This window comes from Excalfactoria chinensis, chromosome 5 (genome assembly GCF_039878825.1).
Source record: "Excalfactoria chinensis isolate bCotChi1 chromosome 5, bCotChi1.hap2, whole genome shotgun sequence".
Taxonomy (NCBI): Eukaryota; Metazoa; Chordata; class Aves; order Galliformes; family Phasianidae; genus Excalfactoria; species Excalfactoria chinensis.
In genome coordinates, this window is record NC_092829.1 from 16,036,394 (window position 1) to 16,047,303 (window position 10,910).

At 37.7% G+C, this 10,910-nt stretch overlaps 1 protein-coding gene across 2 annotated transcripts in view; it reads left to right on the plus strand.

Moving 5' to 3' along the window:
* The window catches only part of PTPN21 (protein tyrosine phosphatase non-receptor type 21), a 34,716-nt gene extending 23,806 nt beyond the window's left edge, over positions 1-10,910 (plus strand). For both annotated transcript variants that reach the window (XM_072338324.1, XM_072338325.1), the window contains 7 exons: positions 1,382-2,853; positions 4,526-4,663; positions 7,162-7,383; positions 7,965-8,093; positions 8,399-8,633; positions 9,169-9,329; positions 10,160-10,910. In XM_072338324.1, coding sequence (XP_072194425.1) covers positions 1,382-2,853; positions 4,526-4,663; positions 7,162-7,383; positions 7,965-8,093; positions 8,399-8,633; positions 9,169-9,329; positions 10,160-10,288 — 2,486 coding nt within the window. In that variant the 3' untranslated portion in view covers positions 10,289-10,910. The remainder of the gene's footprint in view (positions 1-1,381; positions 2,854-4,525; positions 4,664-7,161; positions 7,384-7,964; positions 8,094-8,398; positions 8,634-9,168; positions 9,330-10,159) is intronic.

Below are 10,910 nucleotides of genomic sequence, written 5' to 3' on the forward strand. Positions count from 1 at the left end.
AACTGAGACCTTTCAGTTTGCAACTCAGCTAGATAAAAAAAAGACTTGTAATAACTCACTGTAAGGGAATGATCACGTTTCAATGTAAATAGTTGTATAAATACTCAAAAGATATATAGATTCAGAATGTACCTGAATTGTTTCCAACACAGTGTTGGAATCATTGCTTGATGCAATGAAAGCTATTAGGCTTCTTAATTCCTACTGTACAGATCTTTTTTCACAGACAAAAAGAGTTTTTGGTTGTAGGAGATTTCATTAAAATAAGTATGGCAGTGGTGAACTCAGAATCATAGAATGGCCTGGGATTAAAAGGACACCAATGATCATCTAGTTTCAACCCCCCTGCTATGTGCAGGGTCACCAACCAGCAGACCAGGCTGCACAGAGCCACATCCAGCCTGGCCTTGAATGCCTTCAGGGATGGGGCATCCACAACCTCTCTGGGGAACCTGTGCCAGTGCATCACCACCCTCTGTGAAAAACTTCCTCCTAATATCTAACCTGAACCTCCCCGGTCTTAGTTTAAAACCATTCTCCTTTGTCCTATTGCTGTCCACACTCGTAAACAGTCATTCCTGCTCCTGTTTATACGCACGATACATAGAATACATATTCTACATATACATTAATACCTAGAACTTGAACTGTTGTATCATAACAATCTAAGCAATGAGTTAGTTGTTTTCTCCTGCAGCTGGGCAAATTGTACAGCCGGTGAAGTAATTGTTAGAGTACTAAATGTATATTCTCCATAAACTGTTAGAAAAGCTTCTTTACCCATCAGTGGTGTACATATTAACATGCAAACTGTATATGGTTCTTGTTCAGACTGAATCCAAATTTTCTGGGTCAAAGTTAACTTGATTTTTTTTTTTTTATATATATATATATATATATGTATGTATGTATATATATATGTATATATATATATAATTTATTTTTTTTTAAGTGCTTGTGATCCACCTATGTCCTGGGAGTATTATGACGAGAGGGTGTTTGTTTTTTCTTGCTGTTTAAACCTATCTCATGAGGGTATTGCAGACCTAGGTTTAGATGTTTGTTCTTTCAGTTAGAACTGTTTAAAATTTTATATGGGTTTTACTTAATTAAACTTAACAAACCTGTCATAAACCGAAAAAAGCCCTTATTAAATAGAGGTAATGCTTTCCAGTAGAAATTTGCATGATCTATTCTGGTAAATATAGCCTAGGTATCTACAACACCAAAAAAGCTGTGATTTTTCTCTTCCCAATTGAAAACATAGTGAAGTATGACTGGGATTTTAAGTCTGAAACAACAGTTAGCAACATCTTAATAGAAAATATCTTTGTTGTTCAAGGTCTTGAACGTAAAGATTGTTCTTAAACTTTACTTTCAGATAACCTCTTTGTGAGCAGTCAGAATGGATACTACTATCACTCTCAGACTAGCTTGGATAGAGCCCCTCATGACTACAGTGGTCGAATCCGCAATGGTAGTGTCTATAGTGCACACAGCACAAACTCCTTGAACAACCCACAACATTACTTGCAGCCATCCCCCATGTCCTCTAACCCAAGCATTACTGGGAGTGATGTCCTCAGAACTGATTATGTCCCGTCACATAGACACAGTGCACTAATTCCGCCATCTTATCGGCCCACACCAGACTATGAAACTGTGATGAGACAACTCAATAGAGGAATGGTACACACAGATAGGCAGAGTCACTCAATGAGAAATCTTAACATCAGCAATACATATGCTTACAGCAGGCCTGATGCCTTGGTTTACAGCCAACCTGAAATACGAGAACATGCCCACTTCACTTCCCCACAATCTAACCATTATCCATTTAACCTGAACTACAGTTTTCATAGCCCATCCCCCTATCCCTATCCTGCTGAGAAACGCCCAGTTGTTGGGGCTGTCAGTGTGCCTGAGTTGACAAATGTGCAGCTCCAGGCTCAGGAGTATCCAGCGCCAAATATAATGAAGACCCAAGTCTATCGACCACCTCCCCCATATCCATATCCAAGACCTGCAAATAGTACTCCAGACCTTTCTCGACATATCTACATTAGCAGCAGCAACCCAGATCTAATCACGAGGCGAGTTCATCATTCTGTCCAGACATTTCAGGAAGACAGCCTGCCTGTGGCACATTCTCTACAGGAAGTCAGTGAACCTCTAACATCGGCACGCCATGCTCAGCTGCAGAAAAGGAACAGCATCGAAATAGCAGGCTTGACTCCCAGCTTTGAAGGAATAAGAATAAAAGAGAGGACCATGTCAGCGTCTGCAGCAGATGTGGCTCTTCCAAGAGTTATTTCGGAAGGATCACAGCCCAACATTCTGATAGAGAGAACAAAGCAAAAAGAAAACGAGCAAGATGGAGGTGTGAACTGTGATCATAAGAAAACCCTTTCAGATGCCACTATGCTGATTCACAGTAGTGAAGAAGAAGAAGAAGATTTTGAAGAAAATAAAGCTAGTACTAGCCTCTCTCCTCTTCCTGAAGATCAAACCCAGCTTTCATCCATGATGGGTGGCTATTCTCACGATTCTGTACTCAACTACCCCTATAGCTCAGTTGCTTCATCTGCTGGTCCTTTGCATATTCTTGAGCCTAAATTACATATTACAGAAACGGAAAAGAGAATGAAAGATATGAGCCCAGTTCATTTACTAGTGGAAAACCACGTACAGAGGAGAGGGGAAGGACTGCTTACTCCATCGATGTCAGAATCTGACCTTACAACATCAGGGAGATACAGACTAAGGAAGGATTCTTCTTCAGTAAAGAAGAGACCTGTGTCCGATCTTTTGTCTGGGAAGAAGAATATTGTGGAAGGCCTTCCCCCACTAGGTGTAAGTGGATATTATTTCTCGTTTTATGTTGTTTCAGGATTTTCTGTGGCCAGAGTTGTGTGGGGTATCTAAGTGTTTTTGTTTGTTTTTAAATTAACCTATGTTTTTAAAAGATATGAATTGAAAGTTACTTTAAGCTTAATCTTTATTCTTCTATTTTTCTCTCATTAACTTCGCTTGCTTACATTCTCTGCAATGTCTGAGTTTTGTTTGTGTAGTCCTCCCACACAAATCCAACTTTGTAGCCTCCATCCATCTGACATAGCCAACCTAGTTAGCAACTAGCTTTTAGTTTTAGCTCCCAAATTCTAGCATCCCTATCCTTATCTGTAACAGAACCAATTGTGTCTGTTCCACTGCCAGCTTTCTAACATTAGAACTCACTGAAAAATCAAATGTAGCTGAATATTTAACTCTTTTAATTCCTTTGTCTTCTTAGTCTGACCTAGGAGGATAATCTGACACATTAGGCAATAAATTCTTTGCTTGTGAACTCTTCTTTTCTTTCCTCCATACCTCCCTCTTTTCATATCCTTCCCCTTTTCCCTTGCCTTCAAGTTGTTTTTATCTCACTGAAGTTATTTCCTTCTTGCTGTGCCCCTTTCTCCTACTCCAATCTTACAAAGCCATGAAAAGAAATCAATTGAACAACTGCAGTTTTCTCACTTCCTGCCATCCCCTCTTCATAGAAACATCAAGTTCTACTTGGGACTGTATGATTTCACTTGCACTCTTTACTACTCAGTGTGTTTGGTTTCTTTTATAGTTCCTGGCATATTTCACGTACTAATGGAGAAATATGCTTTTATAATTTGTTTGCTTTTTTTTTTTTTTTTTTTCCCCCTGCTGGTTCTTGCTAACTTTGCCTGCCTGAGTTTGTGTCAAATAGTTTTTTGCACAAACTAGTCTGCAGCGGAACTACTATACAGCTTCTGCTGCTGTGTAGTACCTGTTAGAGCTGATGTTACAAAAGCTAACCTGCAGTAAACTGTATATTTAAATTATTGCTGCGTGCTCAACTTTTTATATGTGAGATTTCTTATATGTGGAACTGAACACAATTAACTTATATCAGTTTCAATTTATTTAAAAATGATAGTTTTCTCACTTATATTTTCTAAAAGGATAATCTGAATTTACATTAGAATCTCCTGGTGATATTTCTCTCAATAAGATTCATTGTCTAGTTCATGATTCAGATCTGCCTGTTCTTCTGTGTTCATATTTTGTATGTGCATTTCATTGCAAACGTAGTCAAACATTTTATTGTATCTAAATAAATTATAATCTCATTATTATGACCATTTGTAGAGAAGCAAAGTGTCTGAAAATTGTCTAGTAAAAATTTGTTTTTATTTATGTATTTATTGTTTGGATAGTGATTCCGTCTGTCCAAGGTTGATCCAGAGTAACTGCCTCACAACCTCACATGTGAGCTTTGTAGGAAACAATATTTGGCATTCTCATGCAGTTTCATTAACCTGTCTGGAATGAAGACAGACTTGTGTTGTGTCCTTGGAGGAATGTTGTCCCACCACTCTAATCTCACTGCAGTGCTTATCATGAAAAAAAGTCAGAGCTGTTTGCAGGAGGGGTCAAGGAAGTATGCTTTGCTAAACTGAACTCATCTGGTTTTTAAAAATATTTGTAAATTTTAGCATTTTGTTTGCAGGGCATGAAAAAGAATAAAACTGATGCAAAAAAAATAGGGCCTCTAAAGCTTGCAGCCCTAAACGGACTAACTTTGGCTAGAATGCCTCTGCCAGATGAGGGGAAAGAGGAATCGACAAGAGCAACAAATGATGAACGGGTATGGTGAATTTTTTCATGTTTGATTTCTCTTACACGAGTGTTTTTTTCAAAATCAGTTGCATATGAATGGTGCTTTGTCTTAAGTTGAAAGTGATTCCAACTCAGCAACTCAAATACACAAACAAAATGAGGAGTGATCCTTCTGATAGTGAAGTCATTGCTAGAAGTACTAGGTGCAACTCAAGTTTTTCTTTAAGATGTAAGATGATAGTGATTCTAATCATACCTTAGCCTTTGAACACAGAGAAAATCAACTAGGATCTTCTGGTATGTCTCTATGCCAAGTCTTTCTGTTTTCTCTCTTAATTTATTGGTTACTTTCCAGAGTGAAAACAGATTAAACTTAAAATTCTGGGTGTTAGCCTGAACTTGATAGTAATGATTAGTAATTATGTAATTTTTACAGTGAACTATGTAGTTAAATTGCATCCCTAAGATACAGTCTGCTTGTGCAGATTGTATTTATGTTTTCCTCACGTGGATCCCTGAAAGTACAGATGGAATGTGAGTTATCTGCTGAAATTTTAAAACCACAAAACAATTTCAGATCACTGAGCAGAGGACATCAGGTTTTAGAACTGAGGATCATTCTTTGAGAAAAGTAAGACTTCATCTACTTGTACCACGGTGACCAGTGTACAGAAGTACTTCAGTTTTCATTGTGTATCATTAAATAGGTGCAGGAAAGTCTGATATATAGTCAATCAGCAGTTAGTGAAATGCTATTTACAACAGTGCTGTTTGACCAGGGAGCAACTGCATAAACCAAGGTCTGTGGTGATTATTGTATGTACTCTGACTAATGGTCTCTTTGGAATCTAACAATGGTTGGACTTCCTCAGCTGCTGAACACCATCTGCCTCAATTTGTTGGCAGTCACTGAGCAGGATTAGAACCTGAAGGGGCGGTCACACTCTGACCAGCAGCAGTTTTAAGGAACAGACTGAGAAAAATAGTTGCAGGTTACAGTAGAAATTTGGTCTTGTAGTTTGAGGGCTTGGATTGAGGCTTATAGGAGAGAGATCTGACTATGAAATTCAGCTGTGCTGAGATGGGTTTTTGAACTATATGCAAAATAGTAGGGGAGGATAGAAATTAACATCACATTATTAAAGCACACTTCTAAATTTAGTACCTATGTTGGTGATTTCCTCTTATTTATAGCTATTATTTCTTCCTGGGTTGATGTTAATTTAATTCAACCATATTACCACACAGGTAGTTCTGCCCAAAGTGTTGAGGGAGAAGAAGAAACTGTAAAGTCAAGTTACGAGGAAGATGTAAATCTCTACACATGCTCTTCAGGTAGTCATGAAGAGGAAGAATAGGTATAATGAAATTGGAATGACTGAAGAAGCAGTACAAATCAGATGTGTGACATGAAAGAAAGTCCAGATTGGTGATATTTTTAGAAGACCAAGAAAGATTTTATAGTTGATTCAGTGCTTGTTTTATTGCTCAGCTAAATGTTACTATCAGTTTAAATTAGAAAACTTAGCCTAAAAATATTAAAGGAGTTTAGATAGTTAACGTACTGATGTATAAATTGCATATGAAGGAGGTTTTATGTCATCCTCTGCAGCATTTGGCATTGAAGTTATTTGATACAAGATACTTTTCTGATCTGACACTACAGAGCAGTTGCTGAAAGAGGCTGGTCACATGTGACATAGATGGAATTTTCTGGCTGAAATGTTACATATTTTTCCTCTAATTATTGTTGGCAAAGAGATGCTGAAATTCCAGAAGTATCTTATGATTTAGAAAGAGCTCGGTTTTGAAAGAATAAATCTTTCAGTAGGCTAACTTAATAAATCAGATTGAATTGTACTACTAGAAAAACAAATCCTGGTTTGATACCTAAGTTACAGGAGGTTGAAAGAGGGGGCTTTACTGCTGCCTTCAATGTTTAATATTTTCAGTCTAAGTAAATGTGAAATACTGGAGGTGAGAGAGGAACTCAGTAAGCGAGGCAAGCATTTTGCTTTAAATCTGTAGAGTTATTCTAACTTAAGTGACAATTTTGACTGCTTTGGGGGGGTTGGAGAGGGAGGGGATGAGGGCAACACAGTTAAATGAGATTTTAAAAATGATTCGACCAGTGTGCTATGCCAAGAAGAATAAAAAATGAGTGTGTCTCATTTTAAAGTATTCAGAGCAGTTTGTAGAGTAGCATAACCACTGGGTTTAACCAAATATTTATTTTCCCAACTGAGTTGTGTTCATAGAAGCTAAAAAGCAGTTTTTGATATTCACTAACCTACTGAATTATAACAGGATTTTTTAGACAGTTTTAACTTGAGCAAAAGTCCTGCTGGTTCAAATTGCTTTTAATTTGTTCTGGTATGTTTGTAAAAAATAATAATAGTTTGAAAAATATTACAAAATTGTACAGAAGAGGAAAATTCATATGTTTTATCCTTGGTGAATTCCATATTAAAATAGACTCATTTTAGAGTGTGACTTCACATGGTTATCTTTTTATCTGTCTCTTAGTGTAAAGTTCTGGAACAACGGTTAGAGCAGGGGATGGTATTTACTGAATATGAGCGCATTCAGAAGAAAAGGCTTATAGATGGTGAGTGCTCAATAGCTCGGCTTCCTGAAAATGCTGAGAGAAACCGGTTCCAGGACGTCCTCCCCTATGATGATACCAGAGTAGAACTAGTCCCAACCAAAGAAAATAACACGGGTTACATCAATGCATCTCATATCAAGGTGAGAGAAATGCTGTTGGAGAAATGTTTTCCTCCCTCCCTCTACAGTTGTTTTTGTGGGAAAGATGGAAACTGTTTATCCCCACTGTCTGGAAGAATAATAGAGGGTTAATTATTGGAGAGGTCTTCTGCATTTCACTTCTATGTTGAAGAGGTATTCTATATTGGTAGTCTCTCTCCTATTTCTTCCATCTCTCTCCTGACTGATACCAACAGAAGGCATGTCCATTCTTCCAGTAGTTATGAATGAAGGCATGTATTGGGATTTTTTGCAATGATGAAAGCGTTTTTCAGCTCCAGTGACAATAATTGTATCCTCATTTTCTGTAACCTTGGGCCAGATCCACAACAGGCAGTAGTCTGGGTCCTTGCTTAAGTTTCCTTTGCTAGAGTAACAAATGGAGCTAGAAGGAATTCTGCTCTTCCATAATATTCTGATGCCCTAAACTAAAGAGGCAGATATAAGTCAGAGTGCCTATTTATGAATTGTTGCTGTCTTTTTCAGTTGGTGGATCTTAAAATGGCTGACTAAGAAAATGGGGAAAAGATTTTAAGTAATTAGTAATCTATTTCCTTTTACAGATCTCTGTTGGTGGCATAGAGTGGGATTACATTGCTACACAAGGCCCTTTGCAGAATACCTGTCAGGATTTTTGGCAGATGATCTGGGAGCAAGGGATTGCCATCATAGCTATGGTGACAGCAGAGGAAGTGAGTATAAACCAGGTCAGATCTATCTCTGAACCTTATGCAGTTTTGTTTTGATTTTTTTAGAGGAAAGATCTCTTTGCTTCACCAAGCCAACCAAAGATAATTTTCTGATGACCCCTCTGTACTGCTTTCCTTGGCAGAAATATCTGAATTTACAAACTCTGTCTTGTGGAAGACTGGTTTATTGAGTAGAAAACTAAAACATTGTAGTAGCGCTTAATAGAGGAGAAATACAGTTGTTACAAGATCGTTAGTTGTTGTAAATGTTTTCACATCTCTTGTTAAGTGAGTGTTTTATTCCTAAGGAAAGTGGGAGAGAAAAAAGCTTCAGATACTGGCCACGTCTTGGCTCAAGACACAACACTGTAACATATGGAAGATTTAAGATAACCACACGATTCCGTACCGACTCAGGCTGCTATGCAACTACAGGATTGAAGATTAAACATCTTCTCACAGGGCAGGAGAGAACAGTTTGGCATTTGCAGTATACTGACTGGCCAGAACATGGCTGTCCAGAGGATTTAAAGGGATTTCTCTGTAAGTTATATTTAATGACTTTTTCTTTCTTTCTTTCATTTTTTTCCTTCTAATCACCTAAGATGTCTGTGAAGCATGAATTAACTTGTGACAATGCTTGTAACCAAGCATGCTACTGCAAAAGAAATCTTTGTACCAGTAAAACATGCTGAATTATATTTCTGGCAGGAATATTTCTGCCATTTAATGGTCATGTTAAAGTGACCATTTAAGTCAAAACCCAAATATATAATTTACTAAAAAGTCATATAGGCTAAAGCTTAACTATACCCAGTATCACGCATTTGAATGTGTGCCAGTAAGCAGGTTTTGGAGGGGAACGGAGGATCAAGGAAAACCTTACATAAGTTGGATGATTTTCATAGATCTGTATTGCTCTAGTTGGTTTATGACTTCTGATTTATACAGTATGTAATTTTTCTGTGGGATGTTGTTTGGTAAATTACTACTTTTCTGATGGTCATTCAGTGTAACAGTATTGCTTGTGTAACTTTATCTCCTGAATTTATTATTCTTATTTTGTTCAACTTAATAGCATACTTAGAAGAGATACAGTCAGTGCGGCGCCATACAAACAGCACTGCAGATCCTAAAAACTCTAATCCTCCTGTACTGGTGCATTGCAGTGCAGGTGTAGGACGAACGGGAGTGGTCATACTGTCAGAGATCATGATTGCTTGCTTGGAACACAATGAGGTGATCTATTTTTCTTTTTATTTTTTGATAGTTTTAGGTAGTAGAAGAGTAAATAACCTGTCTAAGTATGTTGTTGCTGTTCATCTGAGATTTCTCAAGGTGTGGCCTTTGGAAAAGTCTTTGCAATTATTGTTGGAAGTGCTTTTGGCAATTTAATAGAAGTTTATCTTCTAGAGTTTTCCACTTATACACTGGGTATTGGAATGCTCAGTTGGATTCTTGACTGTGTAGGATGTTGAGTCACTCAGTGGAACAAGATATGCCCTGGGCTACTAGTTTCAGGATTTTGCCCTGACTTTAACACTTTTACTTCATGCCTTAGTTTTAATAGTTTATATTTAAGAACATCTTTTCTAGCTGGTCTCTCTGCTTTTCATTCAATACTTTTTGTTCTTAAGTGTAGTAGTACTTGCAATGTGGATCTCAGCAGAGGACAAAGTGGTAGTTTAATTAGTAAAACCTAGTCTTGTCAGGCTTTAGCCTGAGGTGTACAATTATAAAGTATTTACAAATAACATTATGTTCCATCTGAGACTCAACAAACTGATTGTTTTATCTGTGACAAACTTTTGCAGCCATCAGATGTTTGAGCATCCACATGTCCCAGAGAGAGACAGATACTTCACAGGTGTGGAAGTTGAGGTAGATGCATGGTCAGTGGTACAGCGAGGTCTGTACTGCAGGTGTGGGCAATGAATTGTCAGAGATGAAATTAGATCAGCTCATTCTGTCCCCAGATCACTGATACTGTGCTGAATCTCCTGCTGAGTACCAGCGAGTCTCCTTGCTCACCAGTTACTTGTAATGGCTTTTTTTTTTTTTCCCTCCAGATGCTGGACATCCCACGAGTGCTGGACATGTTGAGGCATCAAAGAATGATGATGGTGCAGACTCTTTCTCAGTACACTTTTGTCTATGGAGTTCTCATTCAGTTTCTCAAAAGTTCTAGACTTATATAATCCCTGCCTATTCCTAAGGGACACTGCAAGAGTTTATGGAAAGAAAACTACAGTTGTCCAGGCAGACCTGCTTTTACTTTTTTTTTTTTCCTTTGTATGATGAATCACGCAGTTAACTTTCAGGGCTGGTATGTGGCTGTTAGATACAAGTCAGTGTAACAGTCCTTGCAAAGCAGGATCTTCGCTGGACTAAATTCTTCCCATGTTCAGCTACAGCCATATTAGGGAATGATGTTACTTGTACTGGTCTTTAGTACTTGTACATGTTATTTTTTTTTTAGAGTGGTGTTACGCTGGGGAAAGTAAATTTCTAACAGGATGGAAATACATGGCACAATTTACTACTATATATATATATTTTAACATGATAATGAACTGTGCAAAAGCTAAAATTTGTGAATGCACATGGGGAGAGAAAGCTGCTCCTTGGGGATGTCAAGGTCTTACACACAGTTTCATTCTGCTTTCAATTTTATATTTAGAACAATGCATCTATATTTTTAAAAACAAAGTTTTGGTTTCCTCTGGTTTACTTAGCAGAACTAGCAGCTCTTAGATACTTTAAGCTGTTGTGCTTTAAGGGCAGTTATTTTTCTACTGAGCTTTCTTTTTTTTAACTTTG